Source organism: Dendroctonus ponderosae, unplaced genomic scaffold, assembly GCF_020466585.1.
Source record: "Dendroctonus ponderosae isolate FM_Combo_2020 unplaced genomic scaffold, Dpon_F_20191213v2 Dpon_F_20191213_8, whole genome shotgun sequence".
NCBI lineage: Eukaryota > Metazoa > Arthropoda > Insecta > Coleoptera > Curculionidae > Dendroctonus > Dendroctonus ponderosae.
The window spans coordinates 12,007,157-12,025,675 of record NW_026019016.1 but is presented as its reverse complement, the minus strand read 5'-3'; the positions used below and the strand labels follow the sequence as shown (position 1 = coordinate 12,025,675).

Genomic DNA, 18,519 nt, shown 5'->3' with positions numbered 1-18,519 from the left:
ATTAATATTAAAAATATTCTCTTGCGAGTGAACATTCGCTAGAAACATCAACTAATTTGTTACATTGTTCATTATAATCATATTACTTGCTGCATTAAGAAATTCAATGAAATGAAACTATCTTATATTGCAGTGTATACTTAAGTTACGGTTTATGTCCGAAATTAAGTTCATCTCATTTCTACCCAGTTAATATCGAGGATAACATATTCTGTTGGTTAATGTCCGAATATTACGTTGCAACTATTCCTGGTAGTAAGTGATAGTTTATTCACAATGTGTGAATAAACATAACATTTGTGTTAAATTCGAGATACATATACGGATACAGTGCTCATTTTTACGTAAGCGGGGTTAAAAGTGAGTAAAGTAATATATTTAAAGTGGTCAATACCGACATGCACACTTAAATGATCAGTCGGCATAAGCAAAAATATCGAAGGCAGTACGAAAACTATCTTATTTTTTTAGATATTGGGGAGAAATGGTCGATTTTTTCTTTACTAAGTTTTTGCTTTACTCTTTACAAATCCTGCTAACATTCCTTTGTACTTAAAAACCAATAACATTAAAAAGACAATAAAACAATTAAGCGTCTATGTTGAGCAGAAACAAGTAGTGATGAGCAAGACTCGACTTGGTGTTGCAGCCTTATGAACGTAAGAATAAAAGCAAGACAATACCATTTTCTGCAAGACCAAGACTTTTGTAAGTTTGGTGAGAGTCTCCATTGATGAGACTTAATAAGCAGCCGTAAATCAACCTCAGATTCAGCATAGGAGAAACATTTAATTTTAATTAATATTAGAATTTTTTTGTTTATAATTAATCATATTATATTCTTATGTTTTCTGGGTCTCAGTCAAAGATAAAAAAATATATAAGAATATGATAACAAATACACGCAGTCAGGAAAATAAATCAGAATTAATCATATTAAAAGAGGAAAAACCCTTAGATCAAGCAAAGATTTAATGAAATTTATCGAAAAGGAAATTAGAGAATATAGAATTATTATTTCAGCAAATTAGTCCTGAATGAAAATTACATGTTCAGTTCTGGTTACAAATTCTAATGAGTTTTGAACTGTGATCATACATTCAAAATTGGGGTGATTTCCTCTGAGGGTGTTTAGGGAGTACAAGAAAAATAGTGAAAAAATTAACTTCTAAATTTAAAATTGAGACATTTGCAAAAATCTAGATCATAAATTCGGCAACAATGTAGGTGTGTTAGGTAACATAGGCAAGAACAGGAACGTCTTCAGACTTAAACAAAAATTTTAGAAGATTCTATTCCGATAACCAAGACACCTATTTCAGAATGTCACATTGTTAGTAGCAAGAAAACAGAAACATTTTTTTCGCAAAAACTATGAATGCTACAAGATTTTGCAAAGAGCACAACATTGTGAATAAATCAACAACAAAATGAATTGATTTCACCCAGCAAATAAAAAGTTCTGGTAGTTTTTGTACCACGCCACTCAAGAATTCACCACTTGCCCAAAACGGATGAAATCGATTGTCTCATCAAAATATGAGTCTTACATAAGAACAAATTCACAGCGAGTTTCACCAAAATACATCGTACCATTCTCCCGATATTTCAAAAAAATACATTTTATATTTACAAAGATACTCCCTGTATACACACTTCATTGAAAAAAACTTGTTAGATTAAATTAAAATTTATTTTATTATTTAAAATAGAGTTTTATTTATACTTTTATTATTTTCTTAAGGGTTTAATTCACGAGTTTCTAAATAGTTTTTACGTTTCGATCCTTAATAAAAATAGCTAGTGAAAACAAAACATGTTTTTAATGCTTGGAATAAATGTAAACATGAACCTAAATTACTAATAGGTTACTTTTCATATAACTATTTCAACTTTTAAATATTTATTTTCCAAAATTGAATTTTGGTTTCTTTTATTTCAACTCACTACAATGTAAAGTAGCTTTATCAATTATTACACAAAAAAGTTGTAGGTCAAAACAAGATGAGGATCTATTTTCTAAATAATGAAAAATTTGCAAGAAAAATGTTTTTCTCAAAATCGTTTACTTTTACCATACTCGACTCTACTCTCCAAGTGAGCCCCTATAACCTCTTAAAAGAAATGACGCCAATTTTGAATCACCCTGTAGATTTGAAATAGAGGAGCTTTAATTTGTCAAAAGTGCTTGGCCATATTTTTAGCCTCTGAAATTCTATACACACAACTACTATACACCATAGTTTCAGTTCAATGAATTTATTGTAACGCATTTCCACTGTTTTCAAAGGAAAACTTTAACTTGATAATAACTAATTAATGTTTTGGCAAATATGTCGTCGTCATCGATATATAATATACATTTAGAAAAAATTGAAATAATATAAGTATTATTAATGGAAATTTTTTAAACCGTTTATTGTCATCGGCCTTCTGAAAAGCTGGAGTTTTAATTATTTCACTACCTATTCTAAAATAAATAGTTTCTAGGAAGACCTACTTAACATTTTTTACTTGATCCCGTATGAATCTCTTTTTGACATATTATAGCTAGTGGAAAGTTGGTTCAAACATTTTAAAGAAAGCGGATATTGAACAAAGATGTGCCAAAAAATAGAATGTAAAAATAAGCACCTAAATATTGATGTATAAAAGTTTAATTCAATTCGCTTAATGTAATATGCATGTATTTCAACAAAGCTGCTAGGTAAATGGACTAGAGACTTTGTAAGTTATAATGATTTAGGTACATTGTAAAAAAATATTTTTTTTTCCATCAACTACGTTTCTTCGCGCTGCATAATACTGATTCATACTGCAAAAATGTTAAGAAGAGCTCCATGAAGCTTTAGAGTTTAGGACGCTTGCGATGGTCACCCGCTTTATCAACTATATTCATTACCATCGTATAAACCTTCGCAAACAGTCAATAGTCTTAAAATTGGATTAATATTGTAAGGAAACAGTTCTCTAGAAACAAGCCTATTAATCTGCATTTTAAGCCTAATTAATACAGTCATAGTGTCATCTAATTCATTGCTTCTCGGCGTGTTGCCTTCCGCACAACTACTAACAAATTTCGGCCAATTACGGCGGGTGTATTTTAAAAACCTTAGCAAATATAGCAAAAAACAGGTCTCACTTCCTACGAGGTAATCAAGTAAAACATCCGAATCGTGACTGACAATCTTTAAAAACTCTGTGAATGAGTGTACAGGGTTAAGCAATGTGGTCAAATCAGGAAATACTGCATTTCTATAAGAAATCCCTACTGCGATATCAAGGGTACACACCATGGATTCAATAAGGTAATTATCTTGGTCGCAAAACAGGTGAATCATAATTTTACAAAACGGTGTCTCCGGATGAAACTCTAAGGAGTTCTTAACAAAAGCATCTACTTTCTTCAACACATCCCTAATCGATCTTTCAATCATTTGCATATCTTGATAAAAATCATAATCTTCCGACCCAACACTGGAATCTGAACTATCTGATCTGGTTTCCTTAATGGTAACTGCTACCGATTTTAATACCAGTAAAACCATCTTTTGAAGAAGTGTTCTATCAACAGCTGTTTCAGCCGGTTCAGAGCTAAGAATGGAGCCAATAAAAGTATTGATGGTATTACCTGGTTCTTGACGAAAAGGGAGACTATCTAACAATCTGTAATCCTTCACATATCTAACGATCAAATGGGCTAATTGACATGTATCATCAGGAACCATGTCTTGTAATGACAAAGTACTCCCGTAGCATAAAACTTCGTTAAATAAGGACAATAACTGCTTCCAAATAATTGAAGGCAAATTGTTGTTTAAAAGAGCAACAAACGTTTCTAAATGGGCATAAAACGGTTTTATATCTATAACACTCAGGTTTGCTTTAACGGAAATAATTCGCTCCCAGAGCATCAAAAAAGTTAAAGTGCACGTTTCACTATCAACAGGCGATGGATTGATTACAATAGAGTTTTCGATTCTGCGAATTAAGTCGGGCCATATTGACTCTAAGCTCTTTATAATAAGCCCTTTAATAGACGAAGTGTCGAAGCTTTCGGCGTCTCTAAAGGGCACTCTCACACAATTTGAATTTGGATTACTCGACCCTGAAGAGCCTTGCAGATCTGTGTCTTCCAATATATGAATATCAACGTCTTTCCATTCAACGACCCTTTTTATAATTTCCAGGCAAAAGTTAGTTTTTGAATAGACGAATACTTCAGAAGTGAGATTTCTCAGAATTAATTCAATCCAGTCATTATTAATGTTAGCCTTCGCAGTAATTATAAAACTACTAAGCACTTTTGCTGCCAGGTATAAGATAAACGTATTCCTGCTTTCACAAAGCGAGATTATTTGCTCAATGAGATTACATTGGTTGTATAAAATCATTTCACAGTTTAAAACAATTTTGGTGCAAATAAAACCATTATTATTTTGCTTCAGGTAAATATCGAATAGTAGCTGAAGGTTGGATAAAAACTGGATCGTCTGCTGATCAGACCATTCATTTAACACAATAACATCATTTGGTGAAGTGCTTGTATGTTGTACATTTGCAATCAAATGTGTGTGTAAAATGGTTTCTGATATGCCACACAAGCATTGCTTGATAAGATGTTGTTGGAAATTGTTTAAAGAATTGTCTGCTATAACTTGGACTACATCACTACATGCTATATCAGCAGCAGTTTGAACAATTGTACTAATAGGATGTATATTTACTGTGCCGGAGTGGTTGGATTCTGGAGCAACACTGGATTCATTATCAGTCCGGGAAAGGCTTAATGTATTAGTTTCCGTTAACGCACAGTCACTTTCACTGTTTTCGAACTCACTAGCACTTTTTTCCAACTCACTTGTATCAGCTTCCAGAAAACTTTTTGTACTATAACCCAAGTTGACACCATTTAAACTGATATCATCTTCATTAACATCGGGAGGTAAGGAAAGATGAAGCGATTGAAGATTGGACGGCACAACATTTTCACTTAAATTTTGTATAAAATCAGTCTCATCTACACTGCGATTGTTCTCCTCGCGTTTCGGTTTTTTCTTAACTGGCTGTTCTAACGACATTGTAAACCCCCTTTTCCAAAGCACCATTAGAACGAATGAGGGGCAACTTGAAGATTACAAAGTTGGAGAGCGGTATCCAACGAAAAACCTAAAATCAAGCTGGTAAGCATATTTCAGGACGTCGGCTATATTTAAGGTTCGTCTTATTGTCGTCCGTAAATAGGCACAGTTTAGGACTGATTTATTAAAATATGAACTGCAAGCTTACCTGCAAGTCTCATGAGTAACAAGTTCAAACAGTAGTCAATAACATTATGAAGAAATGGGGCGGCTTTTACGGTCAAATGCAACCAATTTCCATCTTACGCAATTGGTATAACATAAACCCGACATCCACCAAAAAAATCGGGAAAATTAACAATTGATTTGTTTATAAAAACACAATATTTATGCTGATGGGACGACCATTGCGTGCGACAAGCGATAATTGACAATAATGACATTAGTGACGGTCTTCAGCGATGCCACATTTACGGATGCTGCTCTTGACGTTTTAGCGGGTAAAATTCCTAGGCGGTGTTTTTCAAGGTCAGGAAAATTTTCCGAGATCTAGGGAAAACCAAGATAACCTTAGCGAAGGGAGAATTATTCTAAAAAACATTTTTAAATTTTAACGAGCAACATTTGTATGCGATACATTTTGGCATAACTATTTGCAATCTTCCATTAAGATGTAACATGCATTTTTGAAGGTTTTTATTTTTTTCTGTGCTTTTAGTTTATATAGGGTTATTTTTAGTTTTAGACTGTTCTGTTCCCTTAGAATTATATTTTATTAATTGAAAATCTTCAATAATTTCTTATACTTTGTATCTTATATTGATAAAGTTGCTCTTATCTTTATAAGATTTGTTCTTTATTTTATTTCTTCTATAATTTTTAACCAATACTTAAACAAGAGAATGTACGAACGTAAATACAGTCTGAGAAATACTAGTGAAAATAAACAGCATTAGCACAACATGCACACCAAATGTTATATAATTTTGATTTTAACAACGCAGATATATTAGCTAGGGAAGCAAATTATCATAAAAGAAGAATTCAAGAACTGATGCAAATAAAAAAAACATGCAAAAGCAGTAAATTTCAGATCAAATTCCGACAACCTTAGCAACATTTCCCAAACCCTAATAAAGCCATAAGTATGGAACACCCAGTACACTGGTAAAAAATTAAAACTATTTCTGCTTATCTCAATACATGTATACCATTCTCGCAAATGTAGAAAATAATTCAGACGAATTTAAGGTTTCAAGAAGGCAAATACCTAAAAGAACGTTGATTTTTACCAATCATGAGGTAAGTTTTTCCAGTGTTTTGCTCTCCCAAAATGAAGGATTTTTCCCTCAAAAACGGATGAATGTTTTGACACTTAATAAATAAATTATAGTTTTTATACAACATGTTTTAATTGTGAATTGGTGTTTGTGGTTTGGGTAAATTTTAAATCTGATGATGACGCTGTCTCGTCGAAACGTAATGAAACAATTGATATTCAAAATTTGTACTTCACACTTTGACTGAGACCCAGGAAAGATAAGAATATTATAACAAGTACATGCAGTCAGGAAAATAAATCAGAATAATTTTTAAATATACTGAAAATTATATAGAATTTTTAGAGACATAAAACTATATAGAATGATTTATTTAATTGGTGGTTTTATTTGTTTTTTTTTAATTAATAATTAGAAGTTAAAAGTTGGTGACTATTTTATTGGACTGAGGTTTGTTGGATTGGGCGATTTTTTTGCTTCTTGATGAGGTTTGAGAAATGCTCTCTTAACATTTTTCCATCCAGAGCTGGTATTCTAACGCTCCGTGTTGTGTAGGACTTATCTAGTGTAGGGCTTATCTGTTGAATCAGCAAAACTCTTCTCTCTTCGCCAATTGCGCGATTGTCGCTCGAAGTAGTTGCGTGATGTGGCAGAAAAGTTTCCGCAAAGCAGGCCGCTCCGAATCCGGCTGAGTATATTATTGTAGTCAAAAATAAATTTTGTTGTTATTGAAAATTAAAGATTTTATCAAGTTCTTGCTAGAGGTAATTTTTTATTGTCACCCTGGAAATATGCAACGTGGGCCTGGGTAACACTGTGTCTTAAGGCACTTTTGTGTTGATGCCGCTCTGGGAGTCAGGGTGTTGAAACAAGGGTGCTGGTTTCTTATTAAATACAACCGCATATATACAAAATTAAGATAGATATAAAATAACTTTTATTCTTCAATTAAAACCCGTTTAATCATACATACATAAATATGAAACAAGGAAATTATTGGACTTGGAATACTCTACCGGAAATAGTTTATTGTTATTATACAAGTGCTTCATAACTTCCACCATCATATTCTTTGAAACGTCCACAACATCTACGCTTTGATCATTTTTCCATTGCTCAAGAATCTCATTGTCATCATGATCAAGAAATTTAAATAACGTTTTCGCAACGTTCGTGGATTTAGAATGTTCATTCAAGCTAAGCAAAATATTCAGTTGCTTCTCTAACACCCAGAGTAACAAGTAGTGTTTTGCTCCATCGGAATTCTTATAAACGAAAATAGCTTTAATAGAATTTAACAAACTACATTCGAAAAGTCCGCGAATTGTTAAAAATGCATCTGTCAATGGTGCAGTGTTGAACACTCCGCAATTATTATCTCTGAAAGTTACTGTATTAAACCACAGTCGTACTGTGCAATTTTCGCTTAATGTTCCCAGCCAATTGAAACAGAATTTGCACACTAGCACGTTATTTTTTGATAAACAATTACTAATTTTATCTTTGTGAATGCAGAAATAGCAATTAGTAAATAAAAAATCTTTTGTTTTGGGCTCAAGCAAATTGACAGGGTTTGAATCATGTCCGTGGCAGAACCAATCTGCCTGATCTAAATTTTCAGGAAGTGGCAGCACTCTTTCAAATTTAATATCGGGACCTAAACTTCTTTGGCAATTTGCACAGTCGATTGCATATAAAATATTATTTTTAATAAAAGTAGAATTACTCAATTTGCTATCAATATCATTATTTTCAAGCAGCTCTGTTTTAAAACTACCAAAATTTGAAACGTTACTTTGGCCCGCTAAGAGCCTAAAGGAAATAAAGTGTTCTGATATTTTTAAGGATGTTAAAGTAGACGATTGAGCATCAAAATTTGTCAGTGGCACGGTAAAATTTTCAGCATTTTCAAAAACCACTTTAAAGTCGTGCTCAACTAAAATAACGGATGTGGCATTAGGACAATCATCCTTTAAAGTTATAAAAACACTTGCACTTTTCAGCTTAGGTCTAAGTTCAACAACAATTGATTTATGGAATTTGCTTTCCATCTCGCTTCTTCAACAGATTCTGCTTTGCTAATTCTTCAAATAAGCTGTCATTTTCTCTCACAACAAATGGAATAGTAGCTTTCTGATAATAGTCTGATATAAGTTCTAAATTGCTTATAACAGTCGTCAGCAGGTGAGCCCTTTCAGCTAGAATTCCTGGAGCTTCATGTCTCAGGTACGTGAAGTGAATATGTAGGTGATAAAAGGATGGCTGGTAATGTAGGTAAATCCGTAGCTGAGAACCATCTAAACCATACTTAGACTTAATTGCATTCTGTAAAAACAATCAAAATGGCTTATTTGATCTATAACAACCTGGACAAACTTACAATAGTTGTCGCCTTGATATTGTTTAGTAAAGGAAGATGTTCAGCCGTTAGATCTCTGATGGACTTCAGTTCTCTTCGATTGCAAATGGCCAGAAAATACAATGTTTCCAAATCGCCGTTCCACTTAAGATCTGGCACCACTACAAAGCCATTTATAGGATCAGTGTCTTCCACTAAAATTCTGTCGCTCTCAGATTTGTGGTCAATTATATTGTACACCCACTAAAACAAAAGAAGATATACAAAAGAACAATTCAATGTAGAAAACTATCTTAGTTTTATATTTAACTAATTTTCAATTCAACACTTACCTGTAAATCAAACTTATCGCTTGTAATATGCGGTACAACGATGTTATTATAAATATCTGGTGTTTCATCAAGCATATAACTGTTCTGGGACGAATACTTGATAATATGCTTTTCAGTAGCAGGATGGATTATAGTCGTTTTAACACCTGAAATGACAGTCTATTTTCAATTTCAAAGATTTACAAATTGTTTTTTTTAGTATTCATTAAGTTCAAACTATTTGATTGTATAGAATGTCAGTTTCCTTACACACCATATGAATCGCGAAGAAAAAGACCCAATTTTATCCCTTTAAAATTAACATAAGTTTTCGAGAACGTTTAACAGTTACAAATTTCAAAATTCAACCAGATAAGTATGCATTTTTGAAGAAAATATTTGCTTATTTAGGCCATGTTGTCTCTCCAGATGGAGTGAAACCTAATCCTAACTAAACCAAGGCTGTCAAAGAATATCCGATTCCTAAATCTACCCAAGAAATTGAGAATTTTTAGGTCTTCTTGGATATTATAGACGCTTTACAAATAATTTTAGCAGCAATTAGCAGCAGCGTTTGACCTAGAGTGGAAAGCTGCAAACAGCATCTGTTCTCCACGTTCTTCATGTTTGGACTGGCTGATCCAAAATAAATGGCGAATCATCAAAATCCCACGCCTCAAGGATTCTGGGGAGGCAAAAGTTCGCTTTCAAAACAAGAACACGGAGAAGACAAATCAAAAACTTAATAAGAGAGCTCATGTCTCATATCACAACTGCTCGAATTAGAGGAAGAAATATCCGATATAAATTGGGATGTGATCGGAATGTGTGAATTGAGAAGAAAACGAGACGAATGTTTCATTCTCAAATCGGGACACACATTTACATATTGCATATTGTTATGCCCCATCATCAAGTCACAACGACGATAAAAAAGATCAATTTTATGATAAGATCAGGGAAATGATTAGCAAACTTTCATCTTTGGAGACTCCAATGCAAAATTGGGGAAAAACAAGAAGCAGCTGAAGAATATGTAGGGCAATTTAGTTCCGATGAGAGAAATGTACGAGGTAAGAGACTGCTGGAGTTCATAAAAGAACATCGATTATACTCGAAGGCGTCATTCTTTAATAAAAAGAAACAAAGAAAATGGACCTAACAAAGTCCGGATGGTAATACAAAAAGTGAAATTGACTATTTTTTCTCCAATAATAAATTAGTCGTGAAGGACGTTACCGCTCTAAATTGTCGCAATATTAACCGAATGATAAGAGCCAAAGTAACTGTTAATGCTAGGCTAGAGCGGAGGAAGATTCTCAAACAAAAGAAACAAGTTATTGATCCAAAAACGTTGAACAAAAATTCGGAAAGATTCCGGGAAGTACATGGAATAAGAAATGGAGAAAACTCAGGACAAAAAGAACATCTACAAAACCAGCCAATATTTTACTAACATCCATATTCAATACAACAGCAAGAGAAATAGCAGTGCAGAATAAAGAAAAAACATACAAGCTTAGGGATGAAACAACGAAAAGTATTGAAAAAAAGGGACAACTATTAAAGGAGAAATCATTGGAAGAAGTTAGAAGTTTAGCAAAAGAGACAAGAAGGATGGGGAGACACGGTCTAAATGAACACAATGAATAGATAGAGATAGATAGAGGGATAGAGAAGAAATAATACGAACAGCCGAACATTTTTACAGTAATTTATACACTCAAAAAATTCAAACACCAGCGGCGCAAGAAAACAATAAGATTATGAATGTAGGATCAGAAGTGATCCCCGAAATAACTGAGGACGAGATTAGATATGCTCTAAATCATATGAAAAATAATAAGGCACCGGGTGAAGATGAAATTCTGAGAGAAATGCTAAAAGAGAGAGAAAATATATTGTTGTCAAAACTCTGCACACTGTTCAATGAATGTATAGAACAAGAAAAGATACCCAAAAATGTGAACAACGCTGTTGTAATATACAAGAAAGAAGATAAAACAAATTTAGAGAATTATCGCCCGATATCATTATCATCAGCAAGTATATTCACAAAAATTCTTACGAACAGACTGACTAATAAATTAGATCAATACCAGCCAGATGAACAAGCGGGCTTGAGAAAACCGTATAGCACGTGTGACCATCTTAGGACAATGAAGATCGTTCTTCTGACAATGATGAAGACTGATGATGACTGATGACAATGAAGAAGTTTTTCGAGTCTCTATCGATCCCTGAAGTTTGCGCTTTGAAAACTAGACCACCCTGCATAAAACTTAAGAGCTTTAATTAAATCAGGGCTGAAAGCTAATAAAAATTAGATTTTGGACATACTTATCGAATTTTTTGCATCATTTTCGCAGTAAAATTTTGTCATGATCAGCAGTTGGAAAGTTTGCCGAATTATAAAAGCAAGGAATAATTTAATATTTTTCAAAAATAATTGATCTTGTAGAATTCTACGAAACAAAGTAACTGAATAATATTATTACACAACTCCGATAAATCTAAACGTCTTAAACAGGTTGCCTTAAAAGACATGTTGAGTGTTAAGCTTTACATAGGTACAGATAAATGCTTGTAATTGGTGAGTTTTTCGGGCCGTCGTGGCAGAGATTTTCTTTTCGAGAATGCCTCGCATCTTTAAAGGTGTTTTCGCTTGAACCTTCCAATCGACTGATAAGCCAGAGGTTGAAAGATTGCACTGAACTAATGATCAGGATGGATCAGCTTTCAAGCAAAAGCACATTTGGAGATGCAACTCGTGCCTGCAAAACGCCAGGAAGGAACTATTTTCCACAACAACCGAAAAGCCTGAAAAACTTACTAGTTGGCCGCCAAAGCTTAACTCTTATGATGCATGTGCTCGTTTAAAAACTTACTGTTCAACTCTGGCACCGGAAAACACGTGTAGTTTCCATAGGCATCGTTATGGAAAACCTTTTCAAGATAACTTTTTTCTGTAAAATATTCACTGGTAGGAGTTAGATTTTCTGCGGAAAATGCTGTTTTTTCCAAGATGACAAGAGCATCACCCTCCTGAGATTTAAAACTGCCTTTTAAGCAAACCGTTTTTCTACTGGTATTATTAAGCAGGACGGTGTCTAGTTGAAAACCTGACAAATCTTTTAAGTGATTATGAACGGATTCGGTTGCATCTTTATCGTGCTTTTGCTTTTTTGCCGGACAAACACCACCATTCTCACTATTATCAACCTGATCAGCGGCCATTGTTCTCAAAAAACAAAACAATTGTGAAGATAGGCTGTAGACACACTGTTGCCACTCACGATACAATAAATACATTCATTGTTTCATGGTTGCCACTGATACCTTTTAAATGACTAAACGCATTTAGTGACCTAAGGTGAACTACTCACATAATCTTTCCCTTTTTAATTGATAGCAAATGCAAAGACAGTCGTGATCAGCTAGTAGGAAGTGATACGATGTTGCCATTTCAATAAGTTCAAATTAATTTCGATGACATTTGTGATGTTTCTTTGCCGTGTAACCTTACGTGGCAGATGTGAGTTGTACATATTTTTATTAAAGTGCAAAGTAAAAGTGAAAATTGTTTTGTGGTAGTAAAAATGAACCCTGCGTTTTTACCGCCCCAGCAAGGCAATTTTAATCTGCCTTCAAATGGCTTTGCACCACGAAGCAGTAGTGCAACAGCTCCACAAACAACAGTAAATAAAATTGGCCCAACAATGGGAGCACCAAGCCCTACTCCTCCAGGAATGCCCCAGTCTGTAAATGGTCCGCCTGTAAATCGTGATTCGACTAATCCCATGGGAATATCCGCGTATGCCCCAGGCATGCCACAGAAAAACAACCAATTAATATCTGGAAATGGCCCTTCTAATCAACCATATTTAGGTAAAGTTGATTTTGCCTCACAACCTTCTCCGCCCCAGTTTAGACAACAAGGACCATTGCCCAATGCAAACCCTAATCACCCAAATATGAATCAAGTATCAAATTTGCCAGGTCAAAATCCCGGATTGCAATCAATGCAAGGCAATTTTCCACCAAAACAGTTTCCCACTCAGGCTCCTGGGCAGTTTGCCAATGCAATGCCACCTCTTCAAGCAGGAATGCCTCCAAGACAGGGTTTATCTATCCAAGGGCCAGGTTCAACGCCCTTACCAGTACCTGGCAATTTGCCTCAAATGCCCAATTCAGCTCAAATGCCATTTCCAGCTCAACAAAGCAATTTTGGACCACAGCAACCTCACATGCCGCCACCCAAGCCGCAAGGCAATTTCGGGCCACAAATGGGTCATATGCAGACTCACATGCCTCCGCCCAATCCTCAGGGCAATTTTGGGCCGCAACCAGGTCAAATGCCTCCACCACCACAAGGGCAATTTCCTCCTCAAAACCATTTTCCACCTTCTCTGCAAGGGCAAATGCCCCCAAACCGTATGCCCCCAAATGCAGATCATCTGGATCAGTTAAATATCTCCAACCAAATGCAGACAATGTCATTGAGTGGCTCTAAGCCAGGGGGCCCCATGCAGCCTCCTCAGCCTCCCGGTTACATGCAGCAGCAACCTAGAGGCATGCAACAAGGACCTGGGTATCCTCAAATGGGACAACCAGACGGTTATATGGGTCAAACTGCAAGGAAGCTGGATCCCGACCAAATGCCCAGTTTTATTCAGGTTATTAGAGACGATCAAGCCAGCAGAAGTGGCCTGTTTGTCACAAACGAAAAAGGACTGGTACCTCCATTAGTAACCACTAACTTTGTAGTTCAAGACCAAGGTAACTGTAGCCCTAGGTTTATTCGATCTACCATGTATAATGTGCCGATTTCTCAAGATATATTGAAACACACTGCAGTTCCATTTAGTTTAGTAATTAGCCCGATGGCTAGAGTAGGCAAAGATGAATATCCGCCTCCTATTGTTAATTTTGGCGAGTTAGGCCCGGTTAGGTGTATTAGATGTAAGGCATACATGTGTCCGTATATGCAATTTATTGATTCCGGCAGACGTTTTCAGTGTCTGTTTTGTAAAGCTACAACTGATGTTCCTGCACAATATTTTCAGCATCTGGATCACACTGGGCAAAGAATGGATAAATATGAGCGCCCCGAATTGGTGTTGGGATCATACGAATTTGTGGCAACTGCTGATTATTGCCGCAATAACACTTTGCCCAAGCCGCCAGCAATAATATTTGTTATTGATGTGTCGTACAACAATATTAAATCCGGCATGGTCCAATTACTGTGCTCTAAAATGAAGGAGATTATTAAAAATTTACCGGTGGACCAGGGCCATGAAAAGAGCAACATGAGAGTGGGCTTCATTACATACAACAGTTCTGTTCATTTTTATAACATCAAAGGAACGTTAGCTGGGCCCCAGATGATGATTGTCGGAGACACCCAAGAAATGTTTATGCCGCTGCTGGATGGATTCCTTTGCACTCCTGAAGAATCTGAAGCCGTTATTGATTCCCTAATGGAGCAAATTCCGACCATATTTGCTGAGACCAAAGAGACCGAAATAGTACTGCTACCGGCTATTTTGGCTGGTTTAGAAGCACTCAAAGCCTCTGACACTACTGGCAAGCTTTTGGTGTTCCACTCAACGCTTCCTTCTGCAGATGCACCCGGAAAATTGAGAAATCGTGATGATAGAAAACTTCTTGGAACGGACAAAGAAAAGACGGTTTTAACACCTCAAACTCAAGCCTATAATCAGTTGGGTCAAGATTGTGTCGCTGCAGGATGCGCTGTTGACTTATTCATTTTCAATAATTCCTATATAGATATTGCAACAATAAGTCAAGTGTCTAGACTCACAGGCGGCGAAGTTTTCAAATACACATATTTCCAAGCAGACATCGATGGAGATCGTTTAATTACTGATGTTATTATGGACATCAGCCGTCCCATTGCCTTTGATGGAATTATGCGAGTAAGAACGTCAACAGGAGTAAGACCTACTGATTTCTATGGGTACTTCTACATGTCTAATACAACGGACATGGAATTAGCTGCACTGGACTGTGACAAAGGTATTGCGATCGAAATAAAGCACGACGATAAATTATCCGAAGAGGAAGGAGTATATATTCAAGCTGCTTTACTATATACTTCCTGTTCAGGGCAAAGACGTTTACGAATAATGAATTTATCATTGAAAACATGTGCGCAAATGGCTGATTTATATAGAAGCTGTGATCTGGACACGATCATTAATTTCTTTGCGAAGCAAGCCACTTACAAGCTCTCGGAAAACAATCCAAAGGCTGTGAAGGACGCCTTAGTGAATAGATCTGCCCAAATTTTGGCAACTTATCGAAAAAATTGCGCTTCGCCTACTAGTGCAGGCCAATTAATTCTGCCAGAATGTATGAAATTGTTGCCTCTGTACACCAACTGCCTACTCAGATGCGATGCACTCTCTGGCGGACAAGATATGACTCTTGATGATAGAGCTTTCGTCATGCAGGCCGTGTTAACGATGGATGTTCGTAGTTCGACAGGTCATTTATATCCCACGTTAATTCCACTACATGAAATTGATTTGTCAACAAATCCAGTGGAAACGCCTTTACCAATAAGATGCATCATGGAGAAATTGAGCGAACAAGGAGTGTATCTATTGGAGAATGGAATTCATATGTTTTTGTGGGTGGGCCTCGGCGCAAACCCCGAATTTGTTCAAAATGTTTTCGGAGCACCTTCTGCGATACAGATCGATATAGAGCGGCCACATCTTCCCGAACTGGACAACCCATTGTCGATAGAAGTCAGGAGAATAATAAATGACTTAAGAATTGAAAGACATAGATATATGCGATTGACTGTAGTCAGGCAGAGAGAAAAGTTGGAGCCAGTGTTCAAGCACTTTTTGGTAGAGGACAGAGGAACAGATGGATCACCTGGTTATGTTGACTTTTTGTGTCATATGCATAAGGAAATTAGGGCATTGTTGAGCTAGCTGAATAATTGAGCACCGAAGTGCTGAATCAACTACATGTTACATTAACAGTTTAATAATAGTTACCAACAGGTCTTCATACGGTTTTACGGTTATCTCTTTGATTGGAATCAGATGTGTAGTTCGGTTATCAGCAAATTGCTCAATAGTAACACGTAAATTTCTTACGATTATGACTATTTCAACTACGTGAATTACGTAAAAACATAGACGCTTGTTAGAACGTTTGAAATGCAATTACACGAAAGAGGGCAACGATAAGCTTCCTTGGACCTGGTGGTAAATAATTACGATTGTACGAATCGCTATCAAATATATTAACATAAAGTCTGTGTATTGTGGATGTGTATTAATTTTAGATTAAACATTATATATCATTCATATGTTGGCTATTTGTAGGAACCATATTATGCATTTTCTCATGTATTTATTAGTCACACTGAATAGGACAATTCTCTCTTGCAGGCCAATTTGTGAACGGTCAGTAAAATTTTTCTGTTTCCCAAATAATTCTCACTTAATTACCGAAATTGAAATATCATACCACGACGGATGAAATTGAAGTGAACTGTTGTGTATTATTTAATAATGCCTCTATAGTATTTCTACAGCTTTATTTTCGCATGGTTAAAGATGGGGTATTAGCATTATAGGAATCACAATTTTTTACAACTTTAGTATCTTGTCAGATAGCCGAGAACATGCATAATTTTAATACTTTTCAATACAAATCAGACTAATTATGAAATATTGTGTCAGACTTCGTATTTTTTTTATAGTGAGGCAATACTTAAAGTGGAAATCATTTGTTAATTGATATCGTAGTTCTTGTAATATGGTCTGATTTAGGCGCAGCGATTTATATTGATTTACTCTGACTAATAATCGGTACGTTAGAAAAATTATGTTATTTTCCTTCAAGCATTCTGAAAAAGTTGGAAATACGAATAGTTATTAGTAGTTCTGTTTTGTATATATAATAGTTCTTTTTCCAAAACGAAATATATTTTATTTTACTGAATTACTTTTTGAATTTTATTCCAATGACTCACCTCGGATTTTCAATGTAACATTAAACGGGCGTGAACCAAGTGAAAATAATGTATTAGCGTAAATATAACTGATTTTATAATATGATAAATAAACTTCTTTTGATGCTAAATTGGAGATTGGGTTCAATCAGAGAAAAGTTGTGAGGTTTCGAGTTAGAATGAGATCGGGATTTTCAGAGATAACAATCAACTTTGAACTTTCATAAAAGTCCTTTTTAATGGTTTTGTCTTGCATGAATTCTGAAACCTTAATAATGGTTTTTTCGTTGATAAACAATGGAAGGGCTGAAAGCAAAATAGTTATAAGGGATATCGTTTGCGTGTGTGCAAGTTAGTGATTACTTAAGCGTACTGAACGGAGGACTCTATTTTTTAAACAGTGTATCGTTCAGTGAGTTGTAGAGGGTGTTTCCTCATAAGTTGACATCTTCCGAGACCATTTATTTATTTAAAAAAATGTGACAAGTTATTGTTTATTGTCACTCAATTTTTGAAAATCTGAAGGTTAGATGTAAATGTCAAAGTTTGACATAAAGTCATTTATACTTTGCACATATATGACACCCTATACAGGGTCTCACCGAGAACCGCCGCGATCGATATCAACACAAACAACTTGTTAGGAGAAAATTGGACAGTGTGCCAAAGTCATTGGTGGCAAGCGGTCTAAATATTATCAAGATGGCCACATCCGCTTATACGGAAGTAGGTATCAAATTGGTGATTTTAAATGGAACACCCTATATATTATCACATCTTTGAATTCTACTCCAAATTCAAAATACAGTTCTTGTATTAATATCCTACATCTCAGTCTAACCTTTTTTCATATATATTTGAGTTTTATGTAAAAATGACAATTGTAGCCACTCGAATAATTATTGATTCTTCCCACAAGGGAATATGTTCTCCTCAATTTGAGTAGCATTTTGTTGAAAGGGACTTACTTTAATGGATTTTCAATAACATTTAATATTTATTAATTCAAGGGTTAAAAAAAATTCCAAAATGACGTTGAGAAAACTGCCATTTTTGATAATTGTATCGTATTCAGTATTAAAAATAAGGGTGAGTTTGTGTAATATGTTGTCTATTTCAAAAGTGTTTAGTTTTCGCAATATTGTCAATTTAATGTCTTCATATGGCTATTTTGTCGCATCTTATGTATTTTAAATTCTGTCACTCTGACTTGCCATGACGAAAGTGGCCATTTTTATTAAAATAAAATGCCAAAGAAATACTTACAGCTGTCAGTTACCTTTTGAAAATAGTTAATAATCATGTCCAGACGCTTAAATTATACAAACGAAGAATATTTAAACTTATTTATTATTTATGGAGAATGTGATGAAGCACAAAAACAGAAACCTTCACGTTGTGCTGTTAAATAAATTATAGAAAATTTGAAGAATTTTGCTATATGCATGTTGACTTGATTGTGAAAAAACTCAATTCTGTACGAAGA

At 35.0% G+C, this 18,519-nt stretch overlaps 3 protein-coding genes across 5 annotated transcripts; 1 reads left to right on the top strand and 2 right to left on the bottom strand.

Annotated features, from left to right (window-relative positions):
* Positions 1 to 1,075: 1,075 nt before the first annotated feature.
* On the bottom strand, positions 1,076 to 5,524 carry LOC109536184 (protein lines). Of its 2 annotated transcripts, none has more exons than XM_019902294.2 (2): positions 5,290 to 5,524; positions 1,076 to 5,180 (listed from the first exon to the last, which is right to left on the bottom strand). In XM_019902294.2, exon 2 carries the CDS (start codon positions 5,106 to 5,108, stop codon positions 2,886 to 2,888), a length of 2,223 nt encoding a protein of 740 aa, XP_019757853.1. In that variant the 5' UTR covers positions 5,109 to 5,180; positions 5,290 to 5,524; the 3' UTR covers positions 1,076 to 2,885. The 2 variants fall into 2 exon arrangements, with proteins under 2 accessions (XP_019757853.1, XP_019757852.1); XM_019902293.2 differs by having other exon boundaries at positions 1,076 to 5,169.
* A 1,757-nt stretch (positions 5,525 to 7,281) lies between these two features.
* Positions 7,282 to 12,326, bottom strand: LOC109536130 (m7GpppX diphosphatase). 2 transcript variants are annotated; one of them, XM_019902213.2, is made up of 4 exons: positions 11,920 to 12,326; positions 9,053 to 9,198; positions 8,742 to 8,963; positions 7,864 to 8,686 (listed from the first exon to the last, which is right to left on the bottom strand). In XM_019902213.2, the coding sequence occupies exons 1-4, from the start codon at positions 12,266 to 12,268 to the stop codon at positions 8,393 to 8,395; spliced, it is 1,011 nt and encodes a 336-aa protein (XP_019757772.2). In that variant the 5' UTR covers positions 12,269 to 12,326; the 3' UTR covers positions 7,864 to 8,392. The 2 variants fall into 2 exon arrangements, with proteins under 2 accessions (XP_019757771.1, XP_019757772.2); XM_019902212.2 differs by lacking the exons at positions 9,053 to 9,198; positions 11,920 to 12,326 and having other exon boundaries at positions 7,282 to 8,686; positions 8,742 to 8,962.
* A 189-nt stretch (positions 12,327 to 12,515) lies between these two features.
* On the top strand, positions 12,516 to 17,023 carry LOC109536129 (protein transport protein Sec24C). Its single transcript, XM_019902211.2, has one exon. It carries the CDS (start codon positions 12,631 to 12,633, stop codon positions 16,000 to 16,002), a length of 3,372 nt encoding a protein of 1,123 aa, XP_019757770.2. The 5' UTR covers positions 12,516 to 12,630; the 3' UTR covers positions 16,003 to 17,023.
* Positions 17,024 to 18,519: the final 1,496 nt, after the last annotated feature.

Excerpts from the sequence above, each read along its gene's own strand:
- LOC109536184 (XM_019902294.2), bottom strand. The coding sequence starts at position 5,108 with ATGGTGCTTTGGAAAAGGGGGTTTACAATGTCGTTAGAACAGCCAGTT.
- LOC109536130 (XM_019902212.2), bottom strand. The coding sequence starts at position 8,412 with ATGGAAAGCAAATTCCATAAATCAATTGTTGTTGAACTTAGACCTAAG.
- LOC109536129 (XM_019902211.2), top strand. The coding sequence starts at position 12,631 with ATGAACCCTGCGTTTTTACCGCCCCAGCAAGGCAATTTTAATCTGCCT.